An 18,949-nucleotide genomic window follows, 5' to 3' on the forward strand; every position below is an offset into this window, starting at 1 on the left:
CTCATCCTTACAATAAACCTTTAAAAACGTGACTCTGTATCCGGCTGAATATTGGGTTCTCCAGCAGTATTCAATACAGTTATTTTAAATTTTGCTGTTTTGATAAACCTCATATGATATTTCAAAATGTGCATTAAAAAACGTTGATGGAAAAACAAGGCTAATTACTACAGGACAAATCAGCAGGGATCCAGTTGTTTTGTCCATTTCTGTATATAAAACCTTTTTTTTTTTTTTTTTTTTTTTTTGCTCCATTTGGTCTCTGTATAAAATCAATGAGCAAATGCAGCTATGTTCAAAAATACACAGAAAAAGCAATCTTGCTAAAACTGTAATAACTGTGTGAATCAAAATGGCAGCTTTAATATCCAAAAAGATACACACAGCTGTCTCTCCAAATGGTCATCATAGATGCAGGAATTCTGTTGTTGCCAAAAGCCTTTTATTTCCCTGGAAAAATAAAACAAGAGTTGTTGAGTCCAAAGGTTTTTCAGAAAAATTCCTGCAATTCACCCCTTATGCACAAGCTGTGGTGATTTTTTTTATTTATTTATTTTTTATTGTCCTGTTTTACAAATTTAATTCTACTGTTGGTTAAAGCTGTACATGAAAGGAGTTTCAGATAAGAATACACGAACAGCCAAGGAAGAGCATGAATTATGCACAACTAAACAAAACTCCCTGGCAACGCAGGTCTTTGAAGTATAGATTTACAGCACATATTTTTTCTTTGTGACCAAATCCAGCTGAAAATGAAAGGGAAAAAAAAGCTGTTGGCTGTTTGTGCTTATAAAGGGTTAACTTGTTCAAAGAGATGACGAAATGAGATCACATGACCAGAGTGAAACAAAGTGAAAGCAAGAAAGGCACAAGTTTAAGCTTCTCTTACAAGTCGGAAACTTTTACTAAAGACTTCATACAACAGGTAATTATTAGGTTTCAGAAGTTTAAAGCTTTCTTTTTAACATATATGTCGGGTTTTGTCATATGAACATGGTTGGAAATAGGCTTTTTGCGTTCTAACCTACATTCTCTGTTTGTTTTCTAGAAATGGCTTCTGCCACGAATCTAATGACTGAAGATGACTTTTGTTGCTCCATCTGTCTGGATGTGTTCAGCAAACCTGTATCAATTCCTTGTGGACACACGTTTTGTCATGATTGCATCACAAAACACTGGGAAAAAAACTATGTATTTGGCTGTCCGCTGTGTAAAGAGATACATTACTCCAAGCCAATGCTCCGGGTCAACATTTTCATTGCTGACATGGCCGAAAAGTTCAAAAGTGTGGTGAAAAGGAAGGCATCCTTCCCCCTTCAAGAAGCAGGGATTGGAAAAGTGCTGTGCAATCTGTGCGCAGAGCCAAAATCCACTGCTGTAAAGTCTTGTTTAGTATGTTTTATGTCATTCTGTGAAATTCACCTCGAGCCTCATCTAACATTACTCAAATTACAGCAACACAAGCTCATCCAGCCAGTTAATGACCTGCTGAACAGGATATGCAAAACCCACGGTGACTTTCTAGAATTCTTTTGCAGGGTGGATCAAATGTTTCTTTGCTCGTCCTGCAAAAACCAAGACCATAAAACACACAAGGTTGTGACTTTAAAAGAAGAGGCAAAAATAAGAAAAACCCACCTGGGGAAAGAAAAGGAAAACACTGATGAAATGATCGAAACACGTCGGCAGAAAATTCTTCACATTCAACGCTCATTGGATGAGAGCAGGAATAATGCGGATGAAGCACTATCATGCAAAAACAATGTGATGGCTGCTATTGAGGATTATGTTCGGAAAAGCCAAACTGAGCTGACAGAGGTAATAAATACAAAGCTGCAAACGATTGAAAAGGAGGGGAATGATTTTATTACAGAACTGGATGCAGAAATTATGCAAATAAACGTGATAAAAGAGAAACTTGATAAAGCTTCATTCATAGATGATGACTTCACATTTCTCGAGAATGCCCTTTCTCTTACAGTACCTTCACCAAAAGTGAAAGACTGGTCTGATCTTAAAGTTAATACTGACCAGTTTAAAATTCAACGCACCATGGCTGAGCTGCAGATGTTTGTCACAAGTAAAATAAACACACTGTGCGATCCTACCTTTAGAGAAAAACAGCAGTATGCTGTGGATGTGACGTTCGATCCTGACACAGCACACCCTTTACTGAATCTTTCTGCCGATGGGAAGCAAGTTTTCACTGGAAACCAAAGTAAGAACAAAGAGGACAAACCACAAAGGTTTGATCAGGTCCTCAATGTTTTGGCAAAAGAAGGTTTCTCCTCTGGAAAATCTTACTATGAGGTTCAGGTGAAAGGCAAAACCCAGTGGGATTTAGGAGTGGTGAGCGAGTCCATCAACAGGAAGGGGGATATCAGACTGAGCCCGAAGAATGGATGCTGGACCATCTGGCTCAGAAAAGGAAGCGAGCTCACAGCCAACGCCGGCCCAGCTGTAAACCTGCCGGTTAGGCAGATACCTGAAAAGGTTGGAGTTTTTGTAGACTATGAGCAGGGTCAGGTGTCCTTTTATGATGTGGATGCGAGGGCAATCATCTTCCCCTTCACCGGATACAAGTTCAGCGAGAAGCTCTTTCCATTCTTCAGTCCCTGCGTTAACGATGGAGGTAAAAATTCAGCTGCCTTGATCATTACTCCTGTCACAACCAATTGCTAAGAGACTGTTTTAAGTTTGTGGACAAGCATTCTACCAGACTGCAATAGTCCATGTTGCAAGTATATAATGTAAACAGTGATTAAGTGGTCTTATGTTGTCTTATGTGAACTCTTTTTCGTGTGTATGCATGTTTTTTTTCTGCTGTATGATGCTGCTTCTTGACCAGGTCTTCGTTGAAAATGTGAATTGGTTCAACTCACATACCTGGTAAAATAAAGGTTAACTAAAATAAAATAAAAAATGGCACAATCCAGTTTTTCATTACACTAATCCATCAGTGGGAGTCTTCATGCTATAATTTGATGCCAGACTCAGAAACAGTGTTTTGTTTTCACCTAATAGAAATAATGACACATTAAGTTTTATTTCTCAGTTAGAGAACAAGTACAAGAGAGATAAATAAAGGGAAAATCTGTTAATACATGAAAACTTTTTTATTATCTATTATTCTCTGACATATTTAGCCTGTAGGAATGATAATACAGAAAGCAGTTATGAATAATAGGATAGTTTTCGAAAACTTAAATGTGCCGTGTCTTTATTGCCAAACTGTAACGATTCCATTATGCAAAAGGCCCTCAGAATGTCAGTTTTTAACTCCAAATAATTATTTTAAAATACCTGGATAAGCAAACGTTAAAATGCAGTGCATAATATGCATAAAAAACAAGGTGGGGAAATTGGAAAATTCCATAAACTACAATTTTCTTTTCACATCCTTTTGCAACATAGAGAATTTAAAGCTCTAAGGTCTAAGCAAAAGCCCACCTCAGCAATACAGAAATAGTTTGGGCAAATGGCCCAGCTCTGGCAGGTCAGGATTCTAACCTTGAGCTTAAAGCCAGATGGATAAATAGCTGAAGACCTGGCTGTAAGTGTTTGAATTGCTGGAGTCTTCAGGCAATTTTCAATCAAGCAGGATCACTGGTTACTAGAAGACTACTGTAGGTGAGTTGGGGAGCAAGCCTGTAGGTACCCGCAGGCTTTGGACCCCAGACTTATGAAATGCAGTGCGCAGAACCCCTAAGGACCTCTAAACTTCAACAGGTGGTACCTGTGCATGACTCAAAGCCTTCTGGTTGAATTCAGAGAAACAGACAAAAAGACAAAATAAACTTCAGACAAAAGTTGAGAACAGAATGTTGATTTTGATATTGAGAAGCTGCAATAAAACATTAAATGGTTTCAAACAATAGGCCAATTTCTCTTCCATAATTTTCAAAGTTATAGAAGTCTCATAAAAGCCTTTCTTCCAAAGCAATTGTTAACAATTTGTTGATCAGGGTGATCTTTATGGGCCGAATCGTAAAGCTTTCTATATTTACAAACCTGCCAAAAGGAGTGCTTGCTTTGTCCGCCATGGTTTTCCGCACAGGGCTGTCCACGTAGTTAGGAATTTTCCTAGGTGCGTGGAGTGGAAACTTTTGGCCTCGCGGAGGGGCGTGGTAGCTAAAATGACGTAACATGCCTGTGCGGACTTCGCAGACGTGTTAAGCATAAGCCAGGCTTTAGGCAGTCATGCTGCTGTGAAATAAAATAAGTAGGCTATATTGCACATTCATCTATCATACCTCTCTTTTTTCTCTACATATAAAACAGTCAATGTTTATATTTTATACCAAATGTATGTAACCTGTGAGCTCTGTGACTACAGTGAAATTCCTTAATTGTGCACACAGTCATGGTATTGTTCTGATTCTGATACAGTAGAAATGTTTATAGATTAGAAAAAAAAAATCTTTGTCTGACTGTGATGACTCACTCAGAGAAGGCAAGGATGTGCAAATTCACACAGTTTTCACCAGTTTGCCTGTTAGTGACAGGAAGATGTAAGAGATCAAAATGGAGACTGAGAATAATCCACAACTGCAACTGCTGGTTCTGGCCATTAAGATGGGATGGCCAAATGAATTGAATTGGATTGCCTTTGTTGTCCCCTGTAGGGGAAATTACATTTCAGTACAACCCATCAAGAGAAAGACAAACATAAGACAACCATGGGTAGACAGGTTCACTGAGGCCTTGCTGCCCTTTTCAATGGGCTGCCTTTTAGCAGAATATACAAAAGAACACATTGGGATGGTTGAGGGAACAAAAAGTGCATTTCTCGCACTGTCTCTTGTAGACAGTAGGAGAATGCAGACAAAAAAAAAAGCACAAAAAGGCAACATACACACGACATTATAAGCATAACATACACAGCAAAGGCAATGAGTCGTAGTATTTATTGCTATGTTCATGTGGATGTGTGGATGTCTGCATCACTGTAGGCCCATGATTGCCCAGCAGCCCCCTCCAGCCATAGTCTCAGATAGTATGTTATCTACAGTTCAGTAGAGCATTTTTCAGGTCACAGGTGTCATGAATGGGTACGGGCGGAGGGTAGAGCGTCTTGTTTGCATGATATCCAGGAGAGTTTCAGATAAAATTAATCAAGGCAATAGTTGGTAAGTCCCACAGTTGCCAGAACCAATGGCCAGCCATCAGATTCCAGATACACCTTGGCAGACAGTTGCTACTGATCTGTTCATATGGAACAATTAAAACTATCTTATCATTGTGGGCTATTACAGAAGGTACTTTGAGCTAGAGAACTTAAACAATGTCACATTTGCCAGTGTAATAAGGAAATTGAAGGCTATATTTACTAGACATGATTTAACCAGACATGGTGATATCTGACAATGGCCCTCAGTACAAATGTAATGAGTTTGGAACATTTACTAACGCTTGGTACTTTCATCATATCACCACAAGACATTATTACCCTTAGATTAACGGACTTGCTGAAAAAAATAATGAAGATTGCCAAGTCTTTTCTGAAAATAGCCAAGGCTTATTATAAAGTTTATCTGAGTCCTTTGGAGTATCGGAATACTCCTGTTGACAACTTTAGATCCCTGTACAGTTGCTGATATGTTGCAGCCTGCCATCTTACCAAATACCCATCTGCAGCATCAGTCAAAGGTCATTTATCTTGGAGATGCACAGTGAAAGAGAATTCACCAACTGCATTGGCAGCAATTATACTACCAGTCAGTCAAGCTGATAGTTCCAGGAAGGACAACACATCAGGTTCCAGGAACACATACACTGAAAACCTGAGGTTGTGATCCAGTCTACTGACACCCCCAGATCATACCACTTTTGCACTCTAGATGAACAGGAGTACAGGGGTAATGGGTGCCACTTGTTGGATACAAAAGAAAATTATATATCTCCAGTTGATCTGTTTCAGACAGAAGTCATAGAGAAGTACATGCTTCCCAGTGGACCGCCTCAAATCACACAGGAAATTAGTGATCCCTCTTTATCTATTGTACCTATCAGACACACTCTAGAAAAGAGGTTAAGCCCAGGAAAATTGTGTTCTTATACCTTTTGCATGTGTTTGTATTTTATTATACTATTTCATCCTTAAAAGGAAGGAGATCTATACTTAGTGTGCATACAGTATAGCATTGCATATTTGCATCTCTTCATCATGTCATAGGAACAAGCATTCCTTTTGGTTATGGGGTGTTTAGAAATACTGAATGTAAATCTATGTCTGACAGAGTTTTAAGCAGCTGCTGTGTACATGCAATTATGGATAAATACTAAACATTGTGGTATTTGGAAGCAGCTCTTTCTTACCTCATCATTTGCCTAATTCAACACCAAGAATATTCCATGCTTCAGTCAACACTTTTTAAGTTACTTTGGGTGACTTTAGTGTGTTTTTGTTTCTAATGATTGAAGTTTCTTTAATTGCAAATAAACAAAATTAAGTAATGAAAATGTCAAGACTCCATCGTGTACCAGTTCTGGGTATCATACCACAGATTCTTCTTCTTACCTGAGCCATACACACTCTACCTGGCATCTAATAATTAACTTCCCTAACATCTAAATTAACAAAGATTATTCCTCTGTTGACAGTTATTGAGTATAGTACAAAGAGTATCTAATTTTAGTTGTGAAAAATGATGTGTCAAGTAGTTTATCCATCCAACATATTTCTAATGACTCCTTTTTCACTGTGCTTCACATTACATATTTTGCAGTGTTAATTAAACAATAACTCTCTGTGCTACTTTATAATGCAGGGCTTCATAAACAAGTTTAACTATCATTCAGTCTTACTGTGAAAAGCTTATTCACAGGCACCCACTGTGGCTGCATTGATATGGGTCATTACATTGTCTTGATAAATGACATTGTGAGAAGCTGTAGCTACACTATGTGTGTACATGTTTTTCCGCAGGTGTGCGTACCTTTTGTCCAACAGTATGAGCATCTAATGAGATGCCAAATGTAATGAAACAAATCTATTTATTAGATTTGTTTTATCTTGTATCCCTTAACAAGATAAAAAAAAAATCCACGTAGCTGTTAATGATTCAGAGCTTCATCAGAGAGCCTTGGCGAGCCCAAGGAGACTGAAGATGACCCGAGGCCCAACAGAATCCAATCTTCTCGGCCAGTAAATCCTCCAGCTCCTGCTGTTGCCCTCTTGGGAATAACTTCAAATTAGGAAGCATCAACAACTCAGAGACTCCAGTCATAGCCAGAAAAAAAAACTAATCATCTCTAATCATTGATCTGTCATTACTGGGCCACAGTCATTAGCCTGATGAAACAAAGCTCTGGTGAATTCACTTGTTACTGGAGCTAATTTTAACCTCCCGGCTGGAGCTGTTTTAAACAATGCTTCACATACATGCACTAAATACAGTGCAGAAACTTGTAACTAATGTAAAAGCAAAGGGCTGAAATGTTACTCCAAGAAACTGGAGCTAAGCAGTGTTTGATCCCTGTAGCTACGGAATTATTTATTAAAGATGCTCTTCAACAGCAATTGATGCCAGAACTACTGTGTATTTAGCAAGCAAGTAGAAAAAAGTAAAGACAAAAAAGGACTGACAAGAGAACGAACAACAGGAATGAAATGGTCTAAAAATGTTTTGACACGATTTAATATTGGGGAAAAAATCCAATCAAAAAAGTCAACACAACTTAATGTATAAAATATTATAGAGACCAAGATATCATTGTCCGGTATTTCTAATTGTTCTTTCAACAGGTTGCTTGCCATTTTTATTAAATGTAACTACATAGATTAAACTAAATGGACAAAACAAATGAATCCAAGTGTTCAAAATAATAAGTATACAGAAAGTAGCATATGCACCTCTTTGATGGCAAATTTTTTTAAAAAATTTATTGATGAATTTGAAAATTTAAGATGTGTTATCTGGCGGCTGGAAACACGTTGGAAGGCAAAATTAAGTCTATACATCTCATATAAAACCGTTTCAGCATAAACAATCTCCAGCAGTCACTGGGTAAGTGACAGGTCAGAGGGCAAAATAGAGACACACAAGACAAACAATCATACACACACACACATTTCTAACTAAGAACAATGTAGAGAGACCAATTAACCTAACAGTCATGTTTTGGACAGTGGAAGGAAGCCAAAGTACCTGCAAAGAACCCACCTATCTACAGGGAAGCATGCAGAAGATACCACATGTAGCCAGAAATCTGGAAAAACTAATATTTTTTTTATGAGGTTAGGCCTTTGATCCATACGTAAACTCCATTTTACATCTGTAAAATGAATGATTCTGCAAAGTCTGGCCAAAGTGGAGATTTCTAAAAACTTTACTTTAGCTTTTAAGCCTGCGTGTGTACATGACAAGACTTTTAGGGTCAAAGTCTGCGATGAACAATGTGATGTTGACGTCACTGTCAGAGTTTCTTGTGTTGTGGTTGGACCGAAATGCAGACAATAGCTGGGGAGCCACAAGTTGAGTGATTGGAAGTTTAATGATTTCAAAATATTAGGTTTCCAGGGTTTCCATTTCACCTCCAGAATATTGCCAAATTTACAAATATTTTGTCCAGAAGTGACGCTGAAAAACTAGTCCATGCATTTGTTACTTGAAGGCCAGACTATTGTATTTTTTTTTTTTATCTGGAAGTCCACAAAATGCAGTTTGAAGCCTTCAGCTGATCCTGATGCTGCAGCTAGAGTTCTGATGAAAATCAACATGAGGGAACACATTTCTCCTATTTTAGCTTCCCTTCAATGGCTTCCTGTTAAATCAAGAATAGAAATTAAAATTCTCATTCTAACGTATAAAGCCCTTAATAATCAAGCCCAATCATAAATCAGAGCTCTGATATGTCCTCAGCTACTATCTCACTTGTGTCTAACAGAGCACTTTGATGCTGGAGCACAGGGTAGCAGGCAATCCGGCAACAGAGCAGAGAGCAAATCTGGAGCACAGAAGTAGCAGCAAATCCAGCAGCTGGCAGAGGCCCTACTTGAAGCACAGAGTGGGAAGAGATCCAGCAGCTAGCAGAGGCTTTACTAGAGGCACAGAAGTAGCAGTAAATCCAGCGGCTAGCAGAGGCTTTACTTGAGGCACAGAGGTGGCAGGAAGTCCAGCAACTAGCAGAGGCTTTACTTGAGGCACATAGGTGGCAGGAAATTCAGCAACTAGCAGAGGCTTTACTTAAGGCACAGAGGTGGCAGGAGTTCAGCAGCAAAATAAGGAGCAACTAGGCTGACAGACGTGGAGTAAGTGGAGACTGGTGACGAACCGGCAGGGAAGAGAAGACTGAGGGAGGCTTTTGTAGGGAGGCTGGCAGGTGGAGTGAGTACTGACTAATTAATGCAGGTGTGACTGATTGCTGAGGGAGTGGAGGGTGAGCTGAGTGAGAGGAGGAGGAACTGAAAAATAACAGGGGAAAAAAGCCAGACCAAAACTAAACTATGGCAAAAAGTGGTTGATCATAATTAGAATAATTCAGTGAATTCTGTTCACTGCAGATCTGATTCAAAAACATGGAATGGAGTTAAATTATCTTAACGAATTCAGAACAACATTTGACATGTTGTTGACATGGCTTCAATCCATTCCAATCCGTTCACAATGCGAATCCTGAGTTAAACAAAACATTATTTGATGAACTAATATTTTGTTTAATTTAAAGAACCAAAGTTCATCTTAAAGAATGTGAATTAAGGTTAAATTAGCTTTACTAATTCAGAACAACATTTGACATGTGTTTCAACCCATTCACAATGCAAGCTCCAAGTTCCATGCAACGCCGTACACCAACATTTTCCAATGACCCTGTAAACTTTTCCTTTGGGTCTCTCTGTCCAATCTGTTGGTGCCTCATGTGAGTTCAGTCCACTTTGGTCATCCAGGGAAGGTAGTGAAAGGGGGAACCATTGTTCCTTCTGCAGCTGGCTAGTGGATTAGCAGTAGCAGACCATGCCATGAGCTGACACGTGGTCGGGATCGGCCTGGTCGGAGGCCTGGGCTCTGCAGTCCCTGATCTCTTAGCTTATTTGGTGAGGGAAGGCGACTGCGTCTTGTGTCCGCTTTCCTGCAACAGCTGACAAAAATTAAAGCTGTTTCTGCATTTCTTACTTTGAGGCTGGTTTGCGTAGAAGTCAGAGTGCAACTTAGCTTCGATCTGGTCGATGTTTCTGCGAATTCAGTCAGGTCCTCATTCTCAGAGAATGAGAATTTCCTCCCCCCTTTGTCACTCCATTGAAGCAGGCATATGAGTTTCACAGAACGACTGTTCTGTGCAGTTTGTGGGCTTTTGGGGCCTTGAGGCCTTCATGGTTCAGGCCAGCCTCTCTCCTCCTGTGTCTCAGACAGGAAAAAAGGTGAAGAGTGGGTGCCAGCCACCCATCTCCTCGAGGGCTCCAGCAAAGAGAAACAGACCGAAGTGAGGGTCTGGTCAGAAGTGCTCTGACATTTTGTCTGTGGGGTGTGGTTCACAGTAGGCACCCTGGTGAGAGAGAAGCCGTCTTTGCAGCAGGGTGGTGAGATTCCTTCTGGTACCTTTTATGGTAAATGGTCAGAATTCAATCTGACTACAATTATTTCATCATGGCTTTAATATGGCATAACACTTGGCTTTCATTGAATATATACAGCTTAAATCTTAACAAGACTCATGGACTCAAAAGTTCAATATTCAATGCAATCTTCTGGTCTAACTAATGGGACTGACAAGCCAACCTAAAATACTCATAAAACAGATGTCCATGGATGTCCAGTGTTTTATGGGAAGACTTTAGAGGGAGGCACACTTTGGTAAAAAAAAAAAAAAAAAAAAACTTCAGACAAATATACATTTTTAATTAATATCTACTTGTCTATGGATATTGATCCTGCAAGGATCCATGCTGATCCTTGCAGGGTCATTGTTGGGCACAGATGCTTTTCTCCAGGGGTCATTCAGCAAGAGGATGGATACACTGTGAACAGACTGCATGTCTATCACAATGCTTAATAGAGACACAGTCATACCTATGGGCAAGTTAGAGTAACCAAATAACCTAACATCTATAATTTTGAACTGTGGGAGAAAGCTTGAGAGAGAACACATAAACCCAAATAAAGAATAAATAAGCTCTATGCAGAAAGAGCACAGGATGGGATTCAACCCAGACATTCCTGTTGAAGGCAACACAGTTTATCACTTCACAACTGTACCATGTACTTTGCTTAATATGATAAAAAAAATAAAAACAATACCAAAAGAGGAAGCCACATTTTCAGGTTATATCAACAATAATAAAACAAGTAATAAAAAAGCGACTGAAACAAGTTTCCAGAGTCCATGAAATTTGAAGTATTTTTATCAGCTAAGAAATTTATATAGAGCTGCAGATGTCCAAGTGAAGCATCCTATCCTATCTTAAAGGGATAGTATTTAACTAATTTGGCTTCTTATTAGCAAAAATCAAGTATTGCTTTCATAAAATAAATATTCTGCCAAAGACTAATAACAAATCACATAAAAATTTAAAGCTTTCTCATAGCATAGAATAAGTTGTTTATAAACACAAAGGTGGCAGGGCACCCAATGACAGACGGCATATTGTGTCGGCAATTCTTCCTGAAGTTTCCCCGAGTTCCTTTTTGAATAACTGTGCATGCACAATACCGGCTTACCTCGCTCTTCCACTCTTCAGGGGAATTGCGTCTTAAAAATCTCCCAAATCCACTCTGGTCTTATTCCTTTCTACTGAGGCCTTCCTCTGCATGGAATGGTTAAGAGTTTATTCAGGCCAGCAACTCCCACAGAAAACAATTTTTTTTAACCTCTTTTGGTGAATACATAATGTATTAACTACTTTCAGAATGGAAGGAACATTTTACCCAGTATAACAAAAAGTGTTTCTGAACAGGATTACCAACTATACCTTTAATGGAATACAGCAGTGAAGTTTATTTTGACGTTATGTTAGAAACAGGGCAGTGTAGTCCAACTGTTACTCTGTCCTCCTGACATAGATGGCTAGTTTGTTTGTTAGCTAACACTGGAGGAGCTACGTTGCAGCAATCAACATCAGTTGCTGTTATCCTTCACAGCAGACCGTGGATGACAGTGGCGCAGAGGATAGGGAGTTCATCCTGCAATTGGTGGGTTGTGAGACAGTTCACCCGAATTGCCTGCTGGCAGTGGTCAGAGGGCCCGTTGGCGCTGTGGCTACTAACATAGCTCACCAATTAACCCATTTACACTACCCTTTTTTAACCGTGCAGAGAACGGTCCGAGCTCGGTAACTGAGATAACTATCAAGTGTAAATGGATCGCAAACTGAACTGAACCGTGCCAGACACAACTAGCCTCGTGAGACCATCCTGATCTCGCGAGCTTTCAAGGTTTCACTCGCAGATCAGTCTGGCTACTCTCCGTTAAAGAAAATTTGGAGCCGTTCACCAAACGAACGTCCAATCAGCGTTGGCTTTGAGGCGGGTTGAGGTGTGACGCAACGAGAAGCGCGTCAGTTCAGTCTAAAGAACATGGCGGCTTCAGCCGATGAAACTAGCGTTAGCGCGGCTATCGAGCAAGTTTTATCGGAATTACGGACTATTTCTTTGCTGAGCTAACGAGCCTTTACCTGCAGCAGCAAGAGTAGCTTGGCTTGTGGTTGTGTTTTCGTCGTCGCTCGTAACAGAGCGACGACGAAGCATGTTGACGAGTACGTCATATGCTTCGTTGATCTGATTGGTTCATTTGGCCCGTCTATCACCAACATAGGCCAATCAGCTAACCAGTATTTTCGCCCCTTCCCAAAATTACTTCAACGGAAGGTTTCCAGATGGATATGCGGAGCAAATCTATCTGGCGGCGTCAGGTTAAGACACAACTGGACCAAGCTAAATCTAGAGGCCAGTTGATAAAAGAGAATGCCACCCAGACATTTAACATAAACAAGAGAATTTAAAAAAATAGAGGGAATCCAAAAGCCAGGTTGATTTAATTTATGATCAATAAATCGATTAACTGAATAAAAAAAACCATTCATATTCAACAGCTTATCCTAAAGGTCGGAAGAGGCGTTAACATGCCAATGATGCACTTGCAGCATTATTGGCACATTGACAGTTTAATCAAAGTGCTTTTAACTTGACAAACTGATGGACTGAAAAACAACGGCTGAATGACTTTGCTTTCTATCTCTGAGATGGAAGAGAGAAAACTGTGTGCCTTTTCCAGTGACAGATAAGATTTGGGCGCCACAAAAGCTTTGATCTTAAGGCTTTCTGACAGGCTTTAATCTGAGCAAACCACTCTCTCTCTCTCCCTCTCTCTCTCTCTCTCTGTCGCACACACACACACAGACACACGCACACACACACACACTATATATGGAGGCCCTTTTCCCTCTTAAGCCATAATACACAAAACAGCCTTATTTCCAGCTGTCTGCCTGTGGTTTGGAGAAAATTCTGAGTATAGATAGTGCCGCAGGAAACTCCTCCTGAGGACAATAAATTACAAGCAACATATTAAACTAAAGGGGCCAGGGCTAAAACCAAGCACTACACACTTTGTTTCTTTAAGTTGAGAACTCTGCTGTGTAGGAATGGGTACTTTTATAGGTATCAACCGAGTACTGAATCATGTAAAATGAAATGGTACTATGTTTTGTATATAGTGTTTCAGTGAAAGTAACACACTAAAATAACACTGAGTACTTTAAACTCAACTTTTTCCCTTTGATGTTTTGTTGCTGATACAATTATGTTTCTCAAATATCTAATGCAATCATCCTGGAACCTGTTTCATGCAGCTCTGATGACCCCATCCACAATGAAAATTATAGTACTCCGAGTAAATGGCAGAAATTAAAATGTATGGATAAAACTGCTAAAATGCTAAGTAGATTGGATAAATCTATCTGTATTTATTTTCATGCAAAAATTTCATGCCACTTGAAGCTATTAACTCAACACCTTCTACTGCTATACTATAGATATACTTGTTGCTGAAGCCAGGTTGTAGTAATGCTCTTCATTTTCTACTGTATTGCATTACTGCTGGCAAACAGTGGTTAGGCTAGACTTTTTCATTTTTTAAATGAACAGAAGACTGAATGTATTTTATTTTGTGGCAAAACCCCTCCAGATGTCATTGTTTTTTCTTATCTTCTAAAGAACACTGTTAAAAATGTAGGGATAATATTTGACAAAACTTTTACATTTAAAAATCAATTTGATTCTGGTAAGGACAAGCTTTTTTATCTGCGTCTCTTAGCTAATGTTTTCTTTTGTCAATTGTCCTGACCTGGAGAAGGTCATTGATGCATTTATTAGCTCCAGACTTGACTGTTGTCTCCCAGTCGAGCATAAGATCGTTTTCACACTTGATAGTCCAGCATACCCGGTTTGATTGGGGACCAAGCTGCTAATTTTCAGCTGGTGCAGTTTGCTTTCACATTGCACTTTGTCAAACGAACCTTACCTTTTGAACAATCTGTTCAACCCCTCACCTGTGGCGGTGCTTCACCAAGAAACGCAGAAGGAAAAAGATTAGTCAACAACACAGCACACTTCCTTTTCTGCAAAAATGGAAACAAAATCGAATAGCAACAAATTTTAGTGGTGTGATTGCAACACTGTCTTTTGGCAAGTGTGCCAGACAAGAACAGTTCAGCAGTGGGCTCAGCATGAGCGAAGGACAAGGCAGAGGGCCGTGGAGATTATGTTTTACACAGGGCAGATGAGACGGCAGGAGCACATACAGCTTCATTGAACTGATGTCACACTTAAACAGATGTTGAGAATGCACTGTAGTCCGCTTGGCATTCCCATATGTGGCCAGCCACAGAAAAACCAGGAGCAATTCTCCATTATTTACAGATTCTGAAAGATTAGAATCTAAGCTTTCCGATGATGTCAAACTTGTGGAAATAAACAACTAATTTAAGAATATATGACTATTTGAATCCTGGTACTCCGTAAAAAAGATCAGAGAGAAAACAGACCTTAATGTTTCTTTAGAATCACCCCCAGCCAGAGGCTGTTAACAAAAGTTAACACCTTTTTGAATTGAGAAAGCTTCTGGGAGAGGAAGAAACGTCTTCAACTACGGAAAACAAGTCCAGTTGCTTTGTTTTTTACCTTTTTGGAATGACCATGACCTGGATGACTGAGAATATTCACCAGCAATAAGCTGTTGGTTTAATTACTTTGTAAACCTTGCAGCAACACCTCCCATCCCTTAAATACCTGTCAATAGAAGGCCCAGATCAACTCACTGCACTATTTTGTTCATATAAAGATAGTTTACAGCTCTACATTACAATATTTGTGTTAGATCTATGCATTGAACAAACATCTTTCAACTGTCCAAAAAATTATAACACCAAACGGAAACACAACCACACACACACGCACACACACACACACACACACACACACACACACACACATACACATACAAACAAAAAACCAAGTAAAAACTTAAAACAGTTATCATTTATAAAACTGGTAAATGTCAAACAGTTAAATGTTTTATCTCTGTGCATGACACAACTTGAGGACACAAAAACATGCAATGTTATTGTTACGTTTTTAATGGCTCGTTCTGTTTTTTAAAGGAACTTTTCAAAAGTGTTTTGTGAGCACTTGTTAAAATAACATTTGTCATTGCCATTACAATACAAAATAATCCCATGGAGCAATTTTCCAGGCATAGTAGCAATCAGTCATACAAAAAGAGAGGTTATGTGTTTCTAGCTCAAAGACCACAGTTTAGGGGCTGGTGATGTACGCGTCTCCTTAGAATGAAGTAATGAACAGGGACGTTCACCCCTATACACTACATTTTTTGTACTATTGAGCTAAGCCTTTATGTCTTGTGTTTCATTAAAAACACTTAAAGTAATCTGCCACTTAAATCGTGTTTGGATTTTAAAAATGAAATGTTGATTGATAGACAGCCTTAATTTCAGTATGATGCATCATAAAAGTTTTTTTAAACCTCTCAAACTCACCCCATTTCCAATGAGCCCCATGTTCTGATGCTTATGTTCATGTTAATGCTCGCTCCTCTGCCGCAAGTCCAAAGCTTTCTTCATCATCTCCATTTAACGTCAACTGCTCTCTATCCACAGATGCTATTATTTTAAGCTGATGTCCTCTGATACAGAATCGAAGATACCAAAACAAAAGTTACCACAGTGAAGCACTGTACAGCAGTGGTGAAGTTAATGCTAAACCATTCACCTTTACACTCCTCTGCTGCGAGTCCAAAACTTTCTTCATTGTCTTCGGCTATTGATAGCTGGAAACTATGACTATTCACCAAAGTTATGCAGTCAGTTTGTTCCGCTTCTGCGCCCCTGATACAGAATATGAAGCAAGTCCTGCGTCCGCATCTTGGTTAACATGTACTCCCACATGTACATGTGCTAAGCAAGCCGCAATTCTGCTCTTGGAGATCCGGTCAGCTCGGTCCATCTTCATTTTTGCTTCCACAGACCACATCTGATTCAAAAAGCTTGTATTTTTAGAGAGAATGCCTGAGCAGTGAGAGAAAGATAACATTTAATGGTGTTGAAAGTACAAAGAGAAAACGGTAAAATTGAACAGAACATGGTGTTATCTGTCTCAAAGTATCTTTTTGTCTCCTTGATGTGTGACAAAATGAAAGCTGCACCTGAATCAAATGATTACAATCTGCTTGCTTTAATCTGGTAAAAAGATTTAAGGGGGCACACAGAGAAACTATATTTTGCACTGTTTATTCTCTGTAGTTTGCACCATACAATGCTGTACAGTGCTAAAAAGCACACTCTGCAGCAGGCTTACTGGAAGATGTAGCTAAAAGTGAAAAAAAACTTTGATTAAGCACAAATAGCAATATGTACAGGGAACATACGCTTTTTAAAAATACCTTAGTAAATTCTAACTTTTAAAGAGGCAAATGATAATGTATTTGTATTGAGCTGAAGTGTGCTGAGGAATTTCCATAGTTGGGGCTAAAGTCAGTATTAAAAAATATAATATATAATATATTTTTCATGTTTTGTACAAAATAGCCTACAATATGATTTCAGAAGTCTGCAGACAGTGACTTTGATTTCATTGCTTGGTTTTCTCTCTGACTTGTCTCACTGTCAACTTAGAGACGTAATATCAGGGGTGCCCAAGTCCAATCCATGAGAGCTACAGTCATATTCAGCTAATTAGATTATGCGTTTTGATGAGGCTCGTTTGTCAGATTAAAATTACGTTGTGAAAATAACCTTTAAGCAAGTATTAAACATATGTTTTATCAAGCCCACATTGGAGTATTAACAATGTTTTTGTTATGTATTCTAATCTTGAAAGTCGTGTTTTCATTAGATGTAAACAGAGAATCCTCATAATTAACAGAAATAAAGGCTCTGAAACACAGGTCTGTGTATAATTATATATTTAATTTAGTGAATTGAATTACTACCCTGCCTCTCGCCCAGTGAACGCTGGAAATAGGCACCAGCAACCCCCGCGACCCCATGAGGGAATAAGCGGTTTGGAAAATGGATGGATGGATGGAATTGAATTACTGGTACAAATTAACTTTGCAATAATATTCTAATTTATTGTATATGACTGGAATAACCGGGTCCTCATGGACTTCTCCTGACCACATGAATAAAATTGCTAAATTCCTTTATCAACACAACTCTCATAGGCTTTATAGAAAGGGTCAGATAAGACTCTACCTCCTTTCTTTTTTGAGTGCAAGCGGTGCTCCTCAGGACCTTCTTTAGCCGCAGTTCCACGGCCCCTACTCGGTTTATCTTCGCTCTGCTTGTGTTTCGACCGGCATAGAAATGCCCAAGCCCTTTTTGCAACATTGACACTTTACAGAAATCTGTGAGAAATGTTAAATGATAAAAAAGAAATAATTTTTTTTTCAACAAAAATAAATAAATAAAGAAATACAAATAGTGTATGTGTAACTGTATATGTGTGGATCATACATCATCATAAGGCACAGCTTCTTTGCCCTGTAGAGAGAGAGAGAGAGAGAGAGAAAATTTCCCAAGTGCTGCGTTAAGCAGGTACTCCTGGAAAAGCAGACCGCTGCTCCCCCTGGCTGTTTTCGGTCACCGAGTTAAGGTCTACACCTTTATGAGAATTTTTTTTTCCCTCAGCCCTTGAGGGAGTGAGGAGGACATGTTAGTAGTTTAAAAGATTAACCGCAGTGAAATTGTTATTATAGGTTTGATTTTGCTCTGACTTCCCAGGCTGCAGGCACTGTGTCAGCCAGCACACACTGGAGATCTCATGGTACACAGCCTTCTAACGTTTGAGGTGAATGGATGGAAACTTCAGAGACAGAAGTGTCCATTGAATATGTGTAAAATGAGAGAAAGCCTCTGTAAATCCACAGATCTGATACAGCGCGTCTGCATATAGAAAGACCCGCTGTTCACGGTGATCCTTAATATCAAGTCAGTTCGGTTTGACCCTGTTTTGTAATAGGGTTAGAGAAACTAAGGCTGGCCCTGAAAATAAAAATGCTCCTGAAACACTCATAAACAGACGGAGCCAATCGTTGCACTGCCAAACCGAGCCAATGGAACAATCTAAGTACTGTGGTAGCAAAGAAACCTGACTGGAAGATGTCAAAAGGAGCTGGTCATTATTAAGATGGTATTCAAGTGTTGAAACACATATTTTTCAACGAGCTTACTAATGAATGGAAGATTTGAGATGGGCCTGTAATTTTAGCTCATAAGATAAAAAGGTTCTGAGGTGGTTCTTTTTTGGTTTGGTCTTGAATGTTCAGCTGTGCAATGTTACAGGAGTTTCTATATAGACTTTACAATTAGGAGTTTGCACAGTGTGACATGTTCAAGTTCTGTATGATTTCTGAAACTGCACAGCATGTGCCAAGCTATAGCCAGCCAGGATCTTGTTTTGGATTTTGATGTAGTTAATGTCAGCATTGCTCCCTG

General features: G+C 39.2%; 1 protein-coding gene across 1 annotated transcript; it reads left to right on the top strand.

Moving 5' to 3' along the window:
* The first annotated feature begins 847 nt into the window (after window positions 1-847).
* Window positions 848-2,909, top strand: LOC105917781 (nuclear factor 7, ovary). Its single transcript, XM_012852684.3, has 2 exons — window positions 848-925; window positions 1,049-2,909. The coding sequence occupies exon 2, from the start codon at window positions 1,051-1,053 to the stop codon at window positions 2,680-2,682; it is 1,632 nt and encodes a 543-aa protein (XP_012708138.2). The 5' UTR covers window positions 848-925; window positions 1,049-1,050; the 3' UTR covers window positions 2,683-2,909.
* Window positions 2,910-18,949: the final 16,040 nt, after the last annotated feature.

Source organism: Fundulus heteroclitus, chromosome 23 (genome assembly GCF_011125445.2).
Source record: "Fundulus heteroclitus isolate FHET01 chromosome 23, MU-UCD_Fhet_4.1, whole genome shotgun sequence".
Lineage (NCBI taxonomy): Eukaryota > Metazoa > Chordata > Actinopteri > Cyprinodontiformes > Fundulidae > Fundulus > Fundulus heteroclitus.